The following is a 21244-nucleotide window of genomic DNA, read 5'->3' on the forward strand; positions in this document are numbered from 1 at the left end:
TTGTGTTATGTAAATAATTGCATGGATTTCAAAATTGATTCTGCATCAAAATTAAATCATACATTTGACTTTACTTTTCCATGGGCTTTTTAAAGTGCCTTCATACTAGATACTTGATTTAAACAAATATTCAGCAACATTACAGTGAGTGAGAATAAAAAAAATTGAATAAAATTACAAACTGTTGTTATAAATACCATTTGTAGCAGCCTTACTTAGATTTAGTCCATTTACATACCCTAAAAGTCAACCATTAAAACAATATGATTCAACACTATTTCATATGTATACAATATGAAAGAATAAAACCAACTTTAGAATATTTCCATCACCCCCAAATTTGGGAAGTCCTTTGCCCTTTCGTCATTACTCCGTAGTCACCCCCTGTCCCTAATCAATAGACATAAGCAATTGCTCATCAATCTCCTAGATTTGCCCATTGGATGTTATCTACAACAGGAGTCGTGCAAGGTGTAGTTCCTTATGACTGACTTCCTTTACAAAATGTTTAAAGATTGACACAACCTAATGTTTTGAAGGTGGCGCGTATTGCTACATCAGTCATAGTAGCTAATGTTGTAGTACACAGATGTGCTGTACTTCCTTATGCATCGATCACTTTCAGGACATTTGAGTTGTTTCTGCTCTTCTTTGCTATTATAAATAATGCTTCAGTGAGCATTCATGTACAAAAGTTTGTGTTGAAATGTATTTTCATTCTCTTGTATAACAACTATGCTTACTCTTCACAGAGCTGCCAGTTTGAGAAGAGGCTAAACAATTTTATCTTCCCATCAGCAACATATGAAGGTTCCAATTTCTCCTTATCCTTGCTTCTTATAACAATCCTTTGATTATAGTTATATTGCTGGGTGTAAAGTGTTATCACAATAGGGTTTTGATTTGTATTTTTCTGATAAATACTAATATTGAACATCTTTGTATATCCTAGTTGGAAATTTATATCTACACTGGGGAGAAATAAATGCCTTATATAATTGAGTTGTAGGCGTTCCTAACACATGCTATACAGAAATTCATCCAAATATAGGAATTGCAAATATTTTCTTTGATTTTATGCTTAATAATTTTGCCTAATGACCTGCCTAGAACCTACAACCCTGTATCCAATATAACTGATAATAGTGGACATCTTTCTCTTGCTTCTAACATCAGAGGAAAAAAATGTTCAATCTTCCCCATTAAGTATGATATAAGCTGTGGTTGTTTTATACGTGTTGAGGAAGTTTGTTTCTGTTCCTAACTCATTGACTTCTAATAATAATTTGTTCTAGGTATTTTGAGATGATCATAAATTTTCTCATTTTCTTGTTCTGTTACTGTAGTCTACAGCATCATTAACTTCTCTGGTGCTTAACCAACACTGTGTTCCAGATGAATTCTGTTTGGTTGCATTGTTTAGGCTTTTTTATATACCATGGTGTTAGGTTTTCTAGTATTTTGTTGAGAATATTTGGCTTATGTTCTTAATAAATATCACTCCACAGTTTTTGTGGCATGGTTTTGTCTCACAGAATAAGTTTGGAAGAATTCCTTTTCCTTCTGATTTTTTTTCAGAATTTGTGAAGAATTGGGATAAATTTTTCCTTAAGCATCTGATAGAAATTATTCAGTATGTCTCCCTTGACCTAGCCTTTTTGTTTTTTATAGTGTTGATTTTTAAATTACTGTTTAATCTCTTGTAAAAGACATGTTTTCAATGTCTATTCCATAAAACTCTTAGCTCAGCTCCAGCCATTGCAGCTGCTTGGGAAGTGAACCATTGGACAGAAGATCTTCCTCTGTCTCTCCTTCTCTCTGTATATCTGCCTTTCCCATTAAAATAAATAAATCTTTCAAAAGAAAGAAAAAGACACAAATGAATATGAAGTGTGAAAAGGTAAAATTCACAACAAAAGTAATTGGATTTTAATCCAAAAAACTGCAAATTAAAACAAGGAAGAGCCATTTCCTAAGATGAGCAAAACAACCCATCAGCCATATTAACAATGAGCATCACGAGAGAACAAATACTTAAATGTAGAAATAAATGAGAAATGGTTCCAATTTTCTCCTCTTTACATGGGTCGTGACACTGTTGGCATAGGCCATAATAGAGAATCAAATTTTTTGTTGTCTGGGTGTATTTAGAAGTTTCATTGAGGATCAACCTTCATTCCTTAGTTGAGATGCATTCTGTTGATTTTCTTTGATTACCGATACTGTGGTCTCTATTACATCCTTCGTTTGTGTATTTATTCTCTTTTTTGTTTTGTTTTGTAATTTCAGTAGAAGTTATTTTATATTAGAGCAGGCATATGATATCTGTCCTTGGGACTGGCTCATTTCACTTGGCATAATGTTCTCTGCTTGGGCCCATTTGGTTGCAAACACTAGAATTTCAAATCTAAATGGATAAAGGAGCTAAACTTACATCCATAAACCATAAAGCTATTAGAAGAAAATGTAAGAAACACTCTACAAGATATAGGCACAGGCAAAGGCTTCCTAGAAAAATCATTAGAAGCACAGGCATTCAAGACCAAAATAAACAAATGGGACTACATCAGGCTAACAAGCTTTTGCACAGCAAAGAAAACAATCAACAAAGTAAAAAAAAAAAAAGCAACCAACAGAGTGGGAGAAAATCTTTGCACAGTATACAACAAATAGGGGCTAATATCCAGAATATCAAAGAAAAAAAATATCCAGAAAAACCATAACAACAAAACAAACCAGTTAAAAAATGGGCAAAGGAAATGAGCAGACATTTTTCAAAGGAACAGATCCAAATTGCTAATAGAAATATGAAAAAAATGTTCAAGCTCCCTAGCAAAAAGGGAAATTCAAATAAAAACAACACTGAGGTCTCACTTAATTCCAGTGAGAATGGACAACATACAGAAAACTACCAAGATCACTTACTGTGCAGGATGTGGGGGGAAATGAACCTTACTCCACTGCTGGTGGGACTGCAGGCTGGTGCAGCCACTATAGAAGTCAGAATGGAGAACATTCACACAACTGAAAATTCACCTGCCATATGATCCAGCAATCCAACTCTTTGGAATATATCCAAAAGATCTGATTCATAGACATGAGAAATCAACTTGCACCCCTGTATTCATTGTAGCACAATCAACAATCAAGAAAAATGGAAACAGCCTAGATGCTCACTGAAAGAGGACTGGATAAAGAAATTGTGATACATCTATTCTATGGAATGCTACTTAGCTTATCTTTCTTCACCCGTTGTTCAACCCAGGCTGATTGTCCTTCTCAGGGCAAGAGATCTGGGCAGCCTGTAAAGGGGATTTTTGCTCTCATTGAGAGAAAATCACTTTCTTAGCACTTGGCACACAGTTCTTTGGGTATCTTCCCAAGGATAGCGAAGTAAAAAAAAGAATATTGTTTGTGGGCCTGGCATGGTAGCCTAGGAGCTAAAGTCCTTGCCTTGCACACACCAGGATCCTATATGGGCGCCAGTTCTAATCCCGTTGGCCTCGCTTCCCATCCAGCTCCCTGCTTGTGGCCTGGGAAAGCAGTTGAAGACAACCCAAAGCCTTGGTACTCTGCGCCCACATAGGAGACACAGAAGAAGCTCCTGGCTTCTGGTTTCAGGTTGGCTCAGCTCCAGCCATTGCAGCCACTTGGGGAGTGAATCATCGGGCAGGCGATCTTCCAATCTGTCTCTCCTCCTCTCTGTATATCTCAGTTTCCAATAAAAATAAATAAATCTTCTTTAAAAAAAAAACATCAGAGATGGGCCCAGGTTTGGCAGGATATTACTTTAATAAAAGATACTGTGATACATCAATGGTACCCAGAAACATTCATAATAGAGAAGCCACAAGCCTTTCATCTTTTCTTTACTTGGGAGCATGCACCTTGCGATCATAGACTATCCACCAAAGTAGATTTTTATATCCTTATTCTGGTCTTCCTTAGTACTAGGTGCTTCCGTACTTCTAAGGCTTAGTCATTTGTAACGGTCCAGTGGAACTTACTGTGAAGGTGAAATATTCTGTCTCCATGTCCAATATGAGAGCCAGTTATCATATGGGACTGGTAAGCCCGTGAGGAACTGAATTGTTTAATCTCCATTCATTTAGACCTCATTTGATGTGTCCTTAGCAAGAGGCTCTTGTACTACAAAGAGGAGTTATCATTTCTGACAGCCTGTTCCTTAATACTGTGCAATTAAACCTTGTAATCTAGATGAAAGGAAAGAATCCCCAGATCATTTTCAGTAGTTTCATACATGATGAACTTACGCAAGGGATCATGGACAGTTTTTTTTTTTAAAAAGCTGTGAGATACCCATCAGTCTTCTGGAAGCTCAAATGCAGAAAAACAACAACAACAAAAAACAGTTGATGCTTGCAGCCTGACCTCGGGGCAAAGCCAAGACACCAGCAGCAAAGTGCTGGGATGTACCCAGGCCACACAGGAGAGTCCCTCCTCAATGCTTCCTGCTAAAGAATGTCCTGCACAACACAGGACAGGAGGTGCTCTTTCTCTTTGTGGCAGGCAAAGGAAGGGAAAGAAGACATCTTCAAAGGTACAATTGGGAACATTTACTTTATGCAGATAAATGTTGAATAAAGGGAATGATTCTGGCTTCTCTGCTTGTTCCTTTTGGTGTGCTTACAAAGTTTTTGCAAACCAGTAGCATCCTCAGAGGTAAGCTTTGAAGTGGGGAGATGGAAGGTCCTATTATCTTCACTTTCCGGAAAGGCACTCTTTACATTTTTTCCAATATAGGTTTTTCTGATATATATATTGATGAAAGCCAAACTACTCATAGATAAAACAGATATTAACAGAATAATCTTTCCCCAAGGGATAAAACATCATAATAACCAAGATCTGGGTTTTCTCTTAAGATAGAGACGTTTAACTTCGTATCAGTGTGCATGAATGGCCATGGGAGCTTGCCCTTTTTAATAATAGGAAAGACATACAATAACATTATACACTGTGATCTAATTGTCTCAAATAATATGGTAACCTTATCCCAGCTGCTCTCAAAACATTATTCTAAAAAAATCCTTTTAGCATTTCAATGTAATGAAAGTCTGTGCTCCAAAGCTTCCGACGTTTAGCATTTTATTTTCTCTGGGCCCATGTCAACAGCGTAAACAGAAACAAAATAAGAACTAAGGCTCATTCCCAACTCATCACAGTATTTCAAAATGTCTCTTTAAGTTCATCTATGAAATGTCATTTTCCCTCTCTGGGGAAAAGCGTGCAGCCAGGAAAAAGTTGGAAATCACGTTCTTTTAACACTGGGCACAGGAACAGAGCCCACAGGTAAATTTAATTTCCCCACAGATGCATTAATGCTGGCTCATCTCTTTGTTCCCAGGTCATAGATTTGTACTGGGGAGTTGATGAAGACGAATGGGACAGCCCAGAGCTCCAGAAGACACGCATGAAGCTGCTAGAAGATTGCTTGAAAACTTCTGCAGGTCCATGTTTTGTTGTGGGTATAAAAACACTCATGCTCTATATTAAATTGTAGATGAATGCAAGAATCCTTACTGATTGGTGATAACTTAAAGAATTTTAGAGAGAAACAAAACCTTTTTTTTTATGTCTAATTTTAAACTCTCTCCATCTCCTCAGTGTGTGAGAACAAAAACCTTGTCAGCTTTGCATAAGAAGCACTGTGAATTAACAGCAGTCTCAACAATATCTTGTGACCAGCAACAAGAATTACTATTTCAGTCCCACAATAATATCCCAGTTTTCCTTATCCTATAGCATAATGTATTCATTATTGTTTTCATTTGTAACATTTTTTTCAGCACAGTTGCTAAAAACAGCATTAAACCAATGTACATGCAATGTGTCAAATCAACCAGTGGCAGTGGTGCCATATAAACAATTGTTTGTCTAGTAATCAGCGAAGTGCTCTTTATAAGCTGCAAACTGACAGATTTGTCAAGTGGAATATTATTACTAGTTCATTATTGCTTTCTGAAGAATACTCATTCTGCTATGCAAATGCCATAAGATAGTAAGACAAGTAGGCCATTCTGTGGCTGATGATTAAGTGGGATCACTACCTTTAATTTAGCTTAAGATAGCCTTATCTGGAATTGAAACAGCTCCCAGGAATTAATAGATAAGCTGACCCTTTTAACCAGGAATGCTCCTTCATGGATAAGTATTAAAGTTGGTAGTAAGAGATCTGAAAAGCTGATCTTATCATATGGTTTGTGATATGCATTCAACCCCAGCAGTGTTAGGCCTACAGAAATGGGGTCAGAATTCAAACCAGCAGATAATAAATTTCCCTCTAAAAATAATATAAAGTGTATAAGACTCTCAAAAAAAAAAAAAAACATCTTTTCTATTCTATTTAAAGTAAGTTATTTGTTAGCCAGCTACTTAAGTGCTAATCTGTGCCCAGCTCTGCTCTTTATGATGGGATATGTTTGATTCGTACTATAAAATGAGGGATTTCCATATGAGTAAGTACAGCCTTATTCAACAAAATATACTTAAAAATGAGAAACTAGTGAATTCAATCAGATTTTCTTTAAGTAAAAATAAGTCTGAAGCCTCAGATTTCCCAGTTACATTTTGCTGGGAGAATGAAGAGACAGAGATGTCTTTAAATATTGTGTTAAGCTTGCCCAGTTTGTTGTTGTTTGACATAGTTCTGAATTAGGTTCCAATAATAGAGTGGTTGAAATATACTCAAAGTCCAGTGGTAATAGGTTGGTTGACTACCATGAAATAAATGTTAGAATACACAAAGACTGAAAGTCAGCTTTTTTTTCTCACCAATGTTCAACTCTGGGAGAAGCCAAGAAGTGGCCATTTCCTTTTTTTTTAAGATTTATTTATTTTTATTGCAAAGTCAGATATATACAGAAGAGGAGAGACAGAGAGGAACATTTCCTATCCTTTGATTCACTCCCCAAGTGACCACAACAGCCAGAGTTGCGCCAATCCGAAGCCAGGAACCAGGAGCTCTTCTGGGTCTCCCATGTGGTTACAGGGTCCCAAGGCTTTGTGCTGTCCTCGACTGCTTTCCCAGGCCACGAGAAGAGAGCTGGATGGGAATCAGGGCCACCGGAATTACAACCAGTGCCCATATGGCATTTCAGCACGTTCAAGGAGAGGACTTTGGTGGCTAAGCCACTGCGCCGGGCCCAGGGGCCATTTACTTAACTGCTATATAAGCTATAGCTGTAACTTAAAACATTGTTTCACATTTTCTATAAGATAGCATATTCGTGGGCCCAGTGCGATGGCACAAGTGGTTAAGGTCCTTGCCTTGCATGCCCGGGATCCCATATAGGCGCCGGTTCTAATCCCGGCGCCCCGCTTCCCATCCAGCTCCCTGCTTGTGGCCTGGGAAAGCAGTCAAGGACAGCCCAAAGCCTTGGGACCCTGCACCCATGTGGGAGACCCGGAAGAGGCTCCTGGTTTCGAATTGGCTCAGCTCCAGCCGTTGCAGCCACCTGGGGAGTGAACCATCTGACGGAAGATGTTCCTCTCTGTCTCTCCTCTCTGTATATCCGCCCTTCCAATAAAAAAAAAAAATGATAGCATATTCGTGTGAGATAAAAGACGATTATGGAGAAGAAAAAGTGGAAGAGCATTGAGTATCTTTGCAAATCTAATTGAAAAAAACTTCAATTCTTTAATTCAAGCAACACCTGCTTCTGAATCAAACGAGAACATTTTTTTTAAAAAAGAAAAAAATATAAACACTCTAGTTTTAATAAAGATGGCAAGAAGAATGGAAACAAACATAATTAGACATGCTTAATTTCCAAAACTGGAAGAGTCCTCTCTTGGTAAACTCTCTTTACAGAAGAGGAACTCCAAAAGCATTAACTTTTTCTTCATAAGACAGTGGCTTAACATGGACCAGTCAAGAAGGACAGAAACCTGGGATGGAATAATGCTTCCATGGTCCGTCAGCAATTGACAAATTCCTGTGGACACTAATGTGACCAATCAGTGAGACTCGCCTGTGAAATACTTTCACTAAAAGTAAACTGAATCTAATTAAAATGCAATCTAGGTTCAGTCCCTTCCATTGGATGGGATGGTTATGATCTGCTTCTCATCTGTCAGTCTACTTAGGAACTTGTAAATCAAAAGTCATTAGTAAACTCAATTTTCAGAATACAATAAAAATGTAAAGGACAAGAAAACATGGTTAATAAACTGAAGAAAAGGTGCATCATGGGAGACAGTCTCCAGATGATCCAGATGATGGGACTACCAGTGAGAAACTTTTAAATAGTTATTGTAATTATATTAGTAAAATGAAGAGAGGGCTAGTTCAACAAATTAGCACAATTACCAAATGATATTTTTAAACTATAAGATACAGTATTGAAAACTAAACTCATTTGATTGGCTTAATAACAGACTGAACACCGCATAAAACTGTCTTCACGAACAGAGGAGTCAATAGAAAATATCCAATCCGAGCATATAATTTTAACGAGAAAAATAATGAAAGCCAAACAAACAAGAGGCACAGGAGGCATTGTCAAACAGCAACACACACATTTATGTAAAGTTACAGGGAAAGAGAAAGACGAGAATGAAGGAAAAAGTAAAAATTTTGCAAAGTTATTGAAAGACATCAACCCATAACTCCAAGAAAGCAAGTAACCCCAAGCAAGAAAGTTGATATAATCCTAGAATCATTGAAAACCAGAATTAAAGAAAGTAAGCCTCAAAAGAGAGTAGAGGAAAAAATATCCTTGTATTCCAGAAACAACAAAAATACAGCTGAGTTTTCAAAAAAGAAAATATAGAAATCAAAAGACAAAGGAATGACATTATTAAAGAGCCGAAAGATTTTTTAAAAGCCTGTAATCTGTCAACCCACGTTTATAGACTAAGCCCTATAACGAAAATACAGATTCAAGTGTATTTTGTTTACAGGAATCCCTTTGAAAACTAAGGATAAGAATAAAGCAATGGAAACATACATACTATGCAAAGATTACCCAAAAGAAAGTTACATCAATATTATACAATAGGTATCTCATGAAGAAGATAAAATGAGATGTCTCAGGATGATATAAGGTTGCATTCTTGAGGAAAAGGTAAGACTGCTATGGCCATATACACCTGAAAAGCTTCAAGATAATGGGCCTGTATAGTGGCATAGAAGGTAAAGCCGCTGCCTGCTACGCATCCCATAAGGGAACCAGATCTAATCCTGACTGTACCACTTCTGATCCAGCCCCTGCTAATGTTCCTGGGAAAGCAGTGGAAATGGTGCAGGATGCTTTCTAGAAATGTGTATGCCACATTACTGTTCTATAAACACAGTGTATATCCAAGGTCCTGCTAAAGCTGCATAACATACCTCTATGCTCTTAAATATCCTCAAGTCAGGTGTGTGCAATTAAATATAACACAGTTTAATAAATGGAATGATATGGTACTGGAAAATGTTATGGGATCAAAATAGAGAAGTGACACATTCTGATTTTATGAATCAGCGGAAGTGAATTTACACTGAAGCTGGAAGGACTGAGTTTTCCACCTCTGGTTCTGAGGCAGAGGACAAGAGCGGTTACCTTGATTATACAGACACTGCATTCCTGCATACAGATCAGATCAGAGGGTCATTGTGAAACATAAGGCATCCAGATCTTATAAGGAAGAAGCTATGCCAGCTTGTGAGCAAGTAGCCAGGGGACATTCTGGTTCAGAATGCAGCTCTGAAGCTGGCAGGAGCTGCAAGGAGGCAGGTGACTGAACAAGAAACCCAGCTAACGGCCACGATCCGAGTGGAACATGATGTGGTATCAGTGGGGGAAGGTAGATATGTGTGCGTGGATGAGAGATACTTCAGAGAGGTCTAATTGATGAGATTTAAAAGAGGTTTGATTGATGAGATTAAAGAAGTTTAAAGTTGTTCAGTGTGTGGGTGCTGAGGAGGACAGGCGAATCAGAAGTGAATATATTGATACCCAGGACATTAGATCTTCCTTCAGTCCCATCATCAAAGATGATTAAATATTCACACCAAAACTTGCAATGGCGTAATCTATAACCACCATTATTTTAAATACTTAAATATACACACAAAACCTGCAGTAATGTAACCCGCATTCCAAAATTTACAAAATACAGTTGTTTGCTGAAAACAAAATCTCAATTAACCAGCACGCATATATGCTCTTCCTCATTACTCACACTCTGTTTGCTTTATATGCCTTTCTGGTGCTGTACAGCATGGAAGGAGAGGGAACTCAGTAAGCAAGAGTGAAGAAGCAGCAAGTCCGTCACTGTTTAGTTTCCTTCCTTAAAGGGTTAGGGGAGGAACAATTTTGTTAATGTGTGTCAAGGAACAAATACGGTGGAAATGCGTGAGAAGGGGGTCAGGGAGGTGTTCTTCCAGTTTAGAAATATACACAACTATCAGAAAGCATGCAGGACTTTCTTTCTGTAAGCCCGCCTGCCCCTGCAGCCCCTGAGCTTTGGGGAGGACTCTGTCTTCTTCCTGTGCTTTCATTTCCTTTAGCAGCACTGGATGTGTAGATCTAATGTGTAGAAGCCATTGCCTCTCACTCCTTTCCAGTTTGCTGTGACAAGTGGTGGTGACACCATCTGGCCAGACCATACAACTGAGCTGAATGACTTGAGGCAACTTTAAATAGTGTGTTTTATTTTTATTATGTTTTTATACATGACACCTCTGGCTGTGAAGAGGTGATAGTGTTAACTAATTTGGGACAGACTTTACTTATTTCTTAATTCAGCATCTTGTCACATTTCTCTTCTTACACAGAAACTCAAATTTTTGTTCATGCATGCTCCCAAGTTTTCCAAATCCATGCTTAAGAATAATGCTTCTGTACTAGAATTCAATGTTCATCTTACCACCAGCAATGCTATTATATATTATGGAAGACAGACTCCTTCAAACCAATGGGTTGACCATGGTGCTTTCCCTTTTCTTGTCCAAACGCAAGAACAGACTTGTGGATGTTAACACAGCCTTGGAAGAGGCATCTGAGTAAGCATTTGAAAGAGACTTTGAATTATATCCCTGTAAAAAATGGATGTTAATTGGTCTCCAACTTGAATCAGTTATAAAATACAAAGGTGATCCTGATTAACCAACAGCGGGGAAGCAAGTGTATCTTAATTGCCTATCTCAGTTTTGGCAAAGTACTGGACTCAACACTTTTCAAAACGTAGCAGATGATCTATACTTTTAAAAACTCTAGATTAGTCATTGTATCTGTCCCTCTACCTCACAGCTTCAAGACGGGAAGAAAGATGAGGCTGAAGCTTGATTATAAAAACTTCAGCCTTGTCATCATTTTCAGTTTTGTAACTGATGGCTGGAATGATCCTGCCTACAGATTAAATTAGGTGATGTTTGTCATTTAGTCTACTATCTTTAACGTGGTACTCTTATTCAATATAAGCAGCACCAAGGGTCTTACAATATCCACCCACATAGAACCCCCCAAACACTTGCCAGTGCACACCCACATAGAAAATTGCTCTGAAGTAGCCCAGAAGCTGAAATTTAAGAGTTGGGTTAATTACCCCAAAACTGTTTAATATATAAGTACAGCTTCCTAATATTATTCACATTTTTAAATTCTGTTTTAATATATGACCAATATTACCTGTTAAACTATTTCTTTAATAAAACTTGAGTATAGCTGATATAATAATGACTTTTGCTCATATTCTAATTAGATCTGTTGAGGTTCCTCAGGAAATTAAGAAGGCAGGCGGCCTTCATTTTCTCTTGATGACTTATAATCTATAATTATGGTTGACACGTGTCTCACCCAATTCCAATTTTTTTTCACAAACCAATTGACAGAGTTTAATGTCTTCTACTTCTTTATTCCCCTGGAGAAAATGTTAACATATATATCCGGATTCTGATTTTACTCTGCAGTGCAGAAAAATTAATGCTGAAAATATTTTTCTGAAGAAATGAATTCTTACATTACAAAACATTTTGTATTTTAACAGAAAAGAGATAAGCAGAGCTGTTTTCAGCTAATAGCATTTATGAAATACAAAAATTAATACAAGTATGTTTTAGATAACCAAGAAAACTGAAAGTTTCTTAAGATACATTTTAATAAAGAAATTAGTAGTATCTTCTTTGTATTGAGTATGGTGAATATGTGCTTCTGTGGATTCTTTAGTTCATTGTTAGAACACATTTTGTCTGAACAATTATAATACATTTGCATACTTAATGCTCTGTCTTTTACTTATTGCATTTATTATCTTCCAAATTATATTAAAACATACTTCATTTTAAAAAGAATGGTTAGCATGCTTGAAGACTTAGTGATCTGTATAAACATATAGAGCATTACTGAACACATAAGCTGATCTGCATACTTCACATGAATTAATTTATTTACCATTCCTGACAGTAAAGAAGTGACTTGTTACCATCGTACAGATGAGGTCACTGAGAGGAGAAAGTTCCAGTTCTTGACAGGGGACTCAGCTAGTAAGAAGCAATGAAAGAAATGAACCCAGCGCTCTGGTATTGAGCTTTGCACATTAACCACTTGATAATACTGCTTTTCTGGTTCCCTCTGGTCAGATTTTGTTGCTCTTAAATTTGAATTGTTCATTTTCACCTACAAAGCCATCTTAATCAATCAGTCTCAAATTCCCTTTGGAGCTTAGGCAATCTGCTAATAACTCACCTGCAGAGTATGCATGTCTCTGTCATAAATCAAGGTCAAAGGATAGCATTCTTGACTTTCACCTTTTCCCTACTTCCAATCTCTTTTTCTTTCTTTTCCTTGGATTGTCACTGTCTGAAGGCCACTGTCATGTGCCAGTGTATTGTGTCAGTAAGGAAAGCTTTGTCCATTGCTCCTCTTAGTCTCTGATAGAAGTCATCATTCCACTGATCCTTAGGAAGAAAGGGATTTAAAGACACAAACTTATATTGTATATGTCCTCCAGCTACTCAGTGTAATGTCTCCTAGCTTCATAATGAACTATGAAGACACAAATCAAGGAAAATTCACAAGTTAAAATTGACCCTAAATCAAAAAGTACATTTAACTAGTAATAAAACATGAAGAGTTTAGTTAAGATTCACCAACTGTGGACAATAGAGATCATGGCAAACATACACTGGGCATTTTTTTTTAATTTATTTGTGGGTATTATTAATGTATACAGAACTCTTCTGCATTTTACACATGGTAATTTATGTAACCGTATAACATCTGTAATCAGATGCAGATACTATTAAGTGTCCCAATTACAGAAAAGCAAACAGGCACCCAGGTGGGATTGGAAGCCAGGCAGACTGACTCTGGAGTTCAGGGTTTAACTAACATTTCCCCTGAGGTGGGAATTGCAGTGCCACGATGAAGCTCCTGCTTGGACACCTGTGATCCCATAGCCTCCTCCTCCACATGACCCATCTAGCCTGCTGCCATACAATTGGCAGAGAGCAAAGGAGGATCCAAGTTCTTGGATCCCTGCCCCCAACATGGGGAATCCCAGTAGAGTTCCCGATTCCTAGTTTACGCTGGCCCAGCTCTGGTTGCTGCAGGTATCTGGGCAGTAAACCAGCGGGTAGAATATTTGTCCTGCCTCTGTATCACTCTGCCTTTCAAATAAGTAAATCTTTAAAGACAAAGAAATAGGAATAAGCATTTTCTCTGTTAACTGATAAGAGATGCTTTATTTTGACTTCTCTTCAAACCCGAGTAGCATCAAGACATTTTTAAAAAGGATTTTTGTGTCAAACAAGATGAAAAATTAGAGTGAAAGTGGAGATGGATATCTAAGAATGGAAAATACACCCTAGAACTGCAGAGGAAGAGTCAGAAAACTAGAATCAGAAGATATAACCTAATGTAATTGAAGAAAATTAATTTGGACAAATTTTTACTAAAATAAAAATATAGGGCCCGGCGCAGTGGTTAAGGGTCCTCGCCTTGCATGCCCAGGATCCCATATGGGCGCCGGTTCTAATCCTGGTGGCCCTGCTTCCCATCCAGCTCCCTGCTTGTGGCCCGGGAAAGCAGTCGAGGACGGCCCAAAGCCTTGGGGACCCTGCACCCGCGTAGGAGACCTGGAAGAGGCTCCTGGCTTCGGATCGGCATAGCATCGGCCGTTGCGCTCACTTGGGGAGTGAATCATCGGACGGAAGATCTTCCTCTCTGTCTCTCCTCTCTGTATATCCACCTTTCCAATAAAAATAAAATAAATCTTTAAAAATATATATATATAATGATGAATTGATGAATCTTACAAAATAAGGGAAAGACATGGATGAAAAGTTAGGGAACAAAAAGGCTATTCCACCAGAGATACAGAAAAAACAACAACAACAACAAAAAAACACGTTTGAGAAGTGCATTTCTACTCTGAATTTAAATATAAAATTTTATATAAAATTACTCCCAAAAATATTCCAATTAAATATTTGTATGGTAAAATATTTCATACTACATAATTTTTTAAAGAGTTATTTATTTTTATTGGAAAGGCAGATATATAGAGAGGAAAGTCTTCCGTCCAATTAATCACTCCCCAAGTGGCCACAGTGGCTGGAGCTGAGCTGATCCAAAGCCAGGTACCAGGAGCTTCTTCCGGGTCTCCCATATGGGTGCAGGCAAAGTCCCAAGGCTTTGGAACATCCTCCACTGCTTCCCCAGGCCACAAGCAGGGAGCTGGATGGGAAGCAGGGCCACTGGGATATGAACCAGCATCCATATGAGATCCCATCACGTTTAAGGTAAGGACTTGAACCGCTAGGCCACTGCGCTGTGCCCATATTCTTAAAAATACAAATGACTCACATATGGGTTGTCACAAGTAGCTCTTAAATGTTGGATTTTGATAATCACTTTCTTTAGAGTTGTGTCAGTTAATGGTCAGTGCTATTCATGCCAGCATCAAGGGCCAGGCAAAAGTAATGACCACCCCAAGTGGCATGGGATCTGAGCCACAAAGATGCAACACCCACAGTATGGACTTTGGCTGGTGGATAAGTGCTCCCCGCTCTCTGTTTACATTGAAGCAGAAGAGAAAGATCTTCAAAAATACAACGCAATGCTTTGTGTAGTAAAGCATAAAAAAAAGTTTACTGATAAGGTTGTATAAAGTTCTATAAAACGTCAGAATTATTCTAAAAAATTTTTCATTGTCAATCCAATGCAGACCGTGGAGACAACAGCAAAAGCTGAAATGATTGGGCCCCTATCATGCCTTTGGAATAAAGGCCAACAATTTCAGAAAAGCTGAGGGAGAACTCGCTTTCCCATACAGCCGTGGCTTATGCTAACCGCATTCTGACTTGTTCTTGCCATGGTTTTAGGACAATTTCTTGGCTTTTCTTGCAGTTACATTTGTGCTGGCTCTGATATTTTGCTCTTTCCCAGAACATGACTTTCTTTTTGGAGTGACCTTTGAGTAAGAGGGATGGATAATTGTCTGACTCTTACGAAAACGTTGATTTCAATTCGCCTGCATGTGTCCACTCTAAATGTAATTTTATAAATAATAAAAATAAAAAAACATGGCTTTCTCTATAATGCTGGGCCCAACTGCTGATTTCTTTTAAAACCTGGATTTTGAAAGATTTGAGCATTTTCCTGAAACTCACAAGGACTTATTTGCCATTTAAAGCTGATTTGGGAATGAACATTTGTTTTTATGGTTTTGCCATTAGACAAAACTAATAGTTTGATTACATTTAGTTTATAAAAGTGCCTACAGCTTCAGTTCACATTTTATAATCTTTTATCCTAATTACAAGAAAGGCCAATGTTTGGCAAATGCTTGATAATTTGAATTATTTGGGGCTGTCCTCTCCAACACTTACCCATTAAGCCTGTTTTTTTCCTAATTGCCTGGTAATTGGTCAAAAACTATGTGACAGAGTGATGTGGTTTGAATATGAATGCCAAAGTTCATTTTGAGGTTTTTGGTTTTCTAGGTTGTTTTTTAAGATTTTATTTTTATTGAAAAGGCAGAGAAGAGACAAAAAGAAAGATCTTCCACCTGCTGTGTTCACTCCCTATGTGAATGCAGTGGTGGTAAGCTGAGTGAATCCAAAGCCAGGAGCCAGGAACCTCCTCTGAGTCTCCCACGTAGGTGCAGTGTCCCAAGGCTTTGGGCTGTCCTCTACTGCTTTCTCAGGCCACAAGCAGGGAATTGAATAGGAAGTGAAGCAGCCAGGACATGAACTGGAGCCCATATGGGATCTTGGGAGTGCAATGCAGGGATAGAACCACTAGGCTATTGCACGGGACCCCATTTTGAGGTTTAATTCCCCTCCCTGTCTCCTGAACAGTGGTTGTTAAAAACAAGTCTGGCCCCTACTCGGTCTCTCACTCCCTCTTACCCTGTGATCCCTCTCACCCCTGTTGCTGTCCTTGGGTCTCATCTGTCCCATTCATCCCACAGCCAGGAGATCCCAATTAGAGGCTGGCCAATGGGCTTACCTGTTTTAGGATTTCTTTTTTAATCTCTGAAACTGTTAAGCTGAACATCTTTTCTTTGAGAAGTACCCCGCCTCAGGTGTTTTGTTGTTGCAACAGAAATGGATGAAGACACAGGAGTCAGGACTGTTTCCCACTGTTGTGTTAGGGTAGGAGGCTTTCTGCAGGGGCAGTTGTGCTGAGAAGGATATGTAGTGAGTCAGAGCTAACAATAAGGGTAACCAACACAAAGCAGTGCCTGGCCCTCACAACATCATACTGAGCATGTTATTGTAGTCACCATCGCACAGAACAACCCACTCCACTGAGAGGCTGAATAGCGTGCTCAGAATCATACAGCCTTTGCAGGAGCCAGAGGTAATTCCAGGATATGTTCTCTTTATCCTGTGTATTTGGGCTCCACAAAAGGCATTTCATGCACGTCTTCACTCAATCCTCTTAATATCCCCAGGAGATATTAAGGTTTTATTATTCTGTTTGTCCAGTTGGGTCAACATAGACAGAATGGTGACCAGGACCAGCTAACCCATCAATACTAAGAGATCCTAACGCCAGGCCTCCTGACCGCAAGCCTGTGGCTCCCAGGGAGGCTGGCTTTTCCCTCTTGCCAAGGAACAGTCTCATTTAAAAACGTACTCAGACTCCCTCTTTTTGTTATAAATGAAGCAGAACTGTCCTTATTGGAGCTAGGTAGACATCCCCCAACGTGCAGCTGTTCTGCTCCCCTCCCGGGGCTCTTAAACACCTCCATGAGACACAATTAGGAAACCATCTCTTTCCCTGTGGTGTCTTTCACAAAAGCAAAGAATGGTTTTGTTCTTTCCAGGAAGAAATGAGTGGCATAAAGGAAAATTAACACTCTTCAGAGCAGGAAGTAAGTACTAGAAACAGAAATTACAAAAAGAAAAAAAAAAAAGACTATTTTGTTAGATCTGGATTTGAAATTGGGTTTGCTACTTGTGAGCTGAATGAGTTTCACTCCATGGCTCATCTGGCAAGCAGAAGTTAAAACTGATGCATTTTAATGAAAGTTTCTAGTACAAGTACTAAGCATTCTCATCAGACCCCCAGAGCAAACCTCTGAGATGTTTGGGGGAACTTCAAGAGGTTCCTGGAGAAAGTGGAATTAAAGATAAACTGATTAAGGCCCCCCCAAAATGAAATATGTGCATAAGGATGGGCACTGGCCTGATGGTTGAGAAACTGCTTCAGACACGTGTGTCTCACACCAGAGTGGCTGGATTTGACTCCCGGTGTCCCCGTAAAAGCAGAGCCTGAGAAGCAGCAACAGTGACTGAAGTCCTGGATTACTTGCCACCCATGTGGGAGACCTGAATTGCATTACCCACTGTTGGCTCCAGTCCCTGGCCACTGCAGTCATTTATAACATTCGTACAATTTTTTTTTCATAATCTGCATTTTCATGAGGCTTTTGAAAACTCTTCATGTGTGTTGACTTCAAATATTTTTGCACTCAAATAAATCATCGTTTAATTCCATTTCCCACAGCCTTGTGAAGTACCCTTGCAGATAGTGTGGTAATTTACAGATGAAAACTTGAGACCCAGGAGATGTGTAAATTTCTTCAAGAATTACTGGGCTTGTTTTGGCTAGAAAGTCTGTTCCCTAGCATTAAGGAAATTATATGGGGCAATGCCCTTAACATGTGCCAGAAAAACAAGAGGTAGTCAGTGAATAATGGTTGTTAATTTCAGGGCACCACATGCTCTTTAAGACTATGGATTCTGAATTCAGACTGTTGAATCTAAATATCTATTATTGTGCTCCTAGAATTGTGACCTTATAGAATTTTTTTTTAATATGTAGGTTTCAATTACCTCATTTATAAAATCGGAATAATAGTACTACCTTCTATACAGGCTTTGTGAAATTCAAATAAGCTACTATGTTCAAGTGGCTTAGCAGAGGGCCTTTCTTATAGAGTACGTTAAAACCATACTGGTGTGATTATATCAGGAACTGTATGTTAAGTGATCACGTACAAGAAACCAAGAAAGTGGATTTCATAAATACCCTACATTATCTCTCATTTTGTTGCACCAAAAGTTTATTCCCATTTTACAATTGCTATTTTGAGAGGGTTGTTCTTGTTGTTGTTGATTGGTGGTTTTTTTTTTTTTTTAAGATTTCTCCACTGTTTATGACTGGTAATGCACCTACATGATGAACCCAGACAAGTTGAATTCAGAGCCTTGATTGACATTCTGCCTAGATTGTGACAAGCCAGTTAAGACAGATATTCCTCCCAAACTTGATGGAGCCTACGAGTTAAGGCATCAGCAAGTCAGGAGTCATCTTTCTTTTCCCTGTCTAAATTCAGAACCTGTTGAGAGGAGGTGGCTGCAGGAAGAAGTAGATGAAGATTAAAGTGTCACCTCTCTAATGATAAAGCTGTTGTAGAAAATTACTTCGATTCAATGCTAAGCACCCACTGGTCATCCTAATTCCTCACTCCCTCACTTCAGCAGTAACGTGCCCCATGGAGAGGAGTTGAGTAAGCACTTTCTACAAGCAGAAAGATTCCAGAAAGTGAAGGAAAGGCCAAGGTGCTGATAGCCTGTTCTTTCTCCCATATCACCAGTCAGATAAGTGCTGATTCCTCCCCTGGGTAGAGTGAATACAGATAGGGAAAGGCCCCAGGGATTACTCTAATGGAGCGCCTGCTTAGAAACCCCCTGAGCAGGACAAGGAATTCCATTCATCATCCTTAGCTCTGCATTTTCTCAGCCTCACTGGGTTCACCTGTTAAGGCGATGGGTTATAGATGCATTTATCTCCCTTAGCAGAGCTCATGGTCATACTGATTCTTTGGGTATCCTCCACATTCCTGCGCCACTGCCAGGCAGCACTCATTCTGTTGACAGGAAACACCACATAGCAGAGAATTTACTGCTAAATTACTAACTGGTCTAGTCTAATTGTAAATGTGAAATTCAGTTTATTTCCTGTTTCCCACCCCAAATTACATGCAGCCGCATTATCCAACAGAGGCTTGTAACAAGATTGAATGGCAACATCTCTGGTGCAGTAATGATGTGCCAGCACTACAAGTATTCTCTATTGCAGTATAAATCTCATGATTACACAGGCAGAAATTAAAGTTTAAAATTATTATGTTAAAGAAAATACAAAGTAGTTATGTCAGATTTCATAATATTCAAAAATTCTTCTGAGATTTTTAAACTTAACTTCAAACTTGATCTTAATGCCTTATTTTGTTCCTTCAGAGACATTCTTAATTGCTCAGACAAGCTTAGGCTAGCCCTCTGCATGTTTGTGATAACTTCAGTATCTCAAAAATAGATTGTTGTGAATTTCTAAAACATTAGTAAAACACAGTTGTGGTACTGGTCACACACCCATGGAATTGGAAAGACAAAAAGCAAGGCATCTTTATGTTACCAGAAAGAGTCATGGAGGCTTCAGTGGTATCAAATTGATTATTGAGCAGCGAAACAATAATTATTGAGCAGCAGAAGCCTTAGTTCCCACCATGCCAGGAGGCCATTGGCCTAGGCATGCACTCCAGGGACTAGCAACCAGCAATCCCAATTTCCACAGGAGCACACCTCATCAGGACATTTATTTAGCCTGTTTGCCTTATGAAGAGAGTGTTTCTTCCTAGATGTTCTGTCAACCTATAACAGAACCTAACATAGAGACTTTCTTGCTGTGTTTACGTAAATAATTGGGAGGGTGGCAACCTCAGTCATCAGGTGTGAGGAATTGTCCATGTTTGTGATTGCTAATATTCCACACCTTCCCATATGCTCTTCCTCCTTGGAGCCCATGTTTCTGGAACCCCAGTAACGCAGTAAAGAAATATTTTCACTGCCAACTGGAAAACTCCATGTGGAAGATTCCTTGATGATTTAGAACCCACTAATAAATCATTTCTTCTTGCCATGTGGTACCTAAAACACTGTCTTCCTTCAGGTTCTGACTGCTCTGAGTACAAGGACTATTTTTGTAATCTTTATGCATTCTTAGGTTTGTCTGTCTGTTTCTTTGCTTATTTAGGAAGCCTTCTAGGAATTTCTGACCATTTCTTAAATTTTTTTCCTGTTTTTAAAAGATTTCATTATTTGAAAGAAAGTGAGAAAGAAACATGTTCAACAGCCAGGGCTAGACCACGCCAAAGCCAGAAGCCAGGAACTTTATCCAGGTCTCCCACGTGGGTGGCAGGGGCCACAACACATTAGCCAACCTGCTTTTGAAGGTCATTAGCAGGGAACTGGCTCCAGGAGTGAAGCAGCCAGGAAATGAATGGACAAATAAGTGCCTCTATGGGATGACAACCTCTCAGAGATTAGCCTTACCTGCTATGTTACAATACTGGCCTCAATTTTTTTCCCCCTTTTTAAACTCATAGTCTGAAAAGTTTACTAAATTATAGAGATTTTTTTCTCTTTTTTATAACAAAATAATTTCCTAACATAGCTCCTTATATTTCATAATGTGGCATCTCCTGCAATGATAAATATAAAATTATGAGTTGTTGATATGCCAGACTTTTTTTTTTTTAAGTTCCACCTGTCTCTAATTTTGTGAATTCTCTCAGGGTGCTATTTTTCCATCAGATCAGGGTAGAACCTGCACTTGGCTTGTTTTATTTTTGCCCTGCCTGTTCACACATAGAATGTCTCATCTTGCTTCTGCCTCTGTCAGAGTTTTAATCTTTTATTTCCTAGCAGACCCCTCAGGGCTTAGAAAACATCTGCATGTTCTCTATGAAGCCTTTAGCAGCTGACAGCTCACCTGGA

General features: G+C 38.7%; 1 protein-coding gene across 1 annotated transcript in view; it reads left to right on the plus strand.

The window, feature by feature from the left end:
* NWD2 (NACHT and WD repeat domain containing 2) overlaps positions 1–21244 on the plus strand; it is a 123099-nt gene that overhangs the window by 56514 nt on the left and 45341 nt on the right. The window contains exon 3 of the mRNA XM_040966172.1: positions 5369–5485. Coding sequence (XP_040822106.1) covers positions 5369–5485 — 117 coding nt within the window. The remainder of the gene's footprint in view (positions 1–5368; positions 5486–21244) is intronic.

The sequence above is a fragment of the Ochotona curzoniae genome, unplaced genomic scaffold, assembly GCF_017591425.1.
Source record: "Ochotona curzoniae isolate NIBS_2020 unplaced genomic scaffold, NIBS_Ocur_1.0 scaffold_4505, whole genome shotgun sequence".
Taxonomy (NCBI): Eukaryota; Metazoa; Chordata; class Mammalia; order Lagomorpha; family Ochotonidae; genus Ochotona; species Ochotona curzoniae.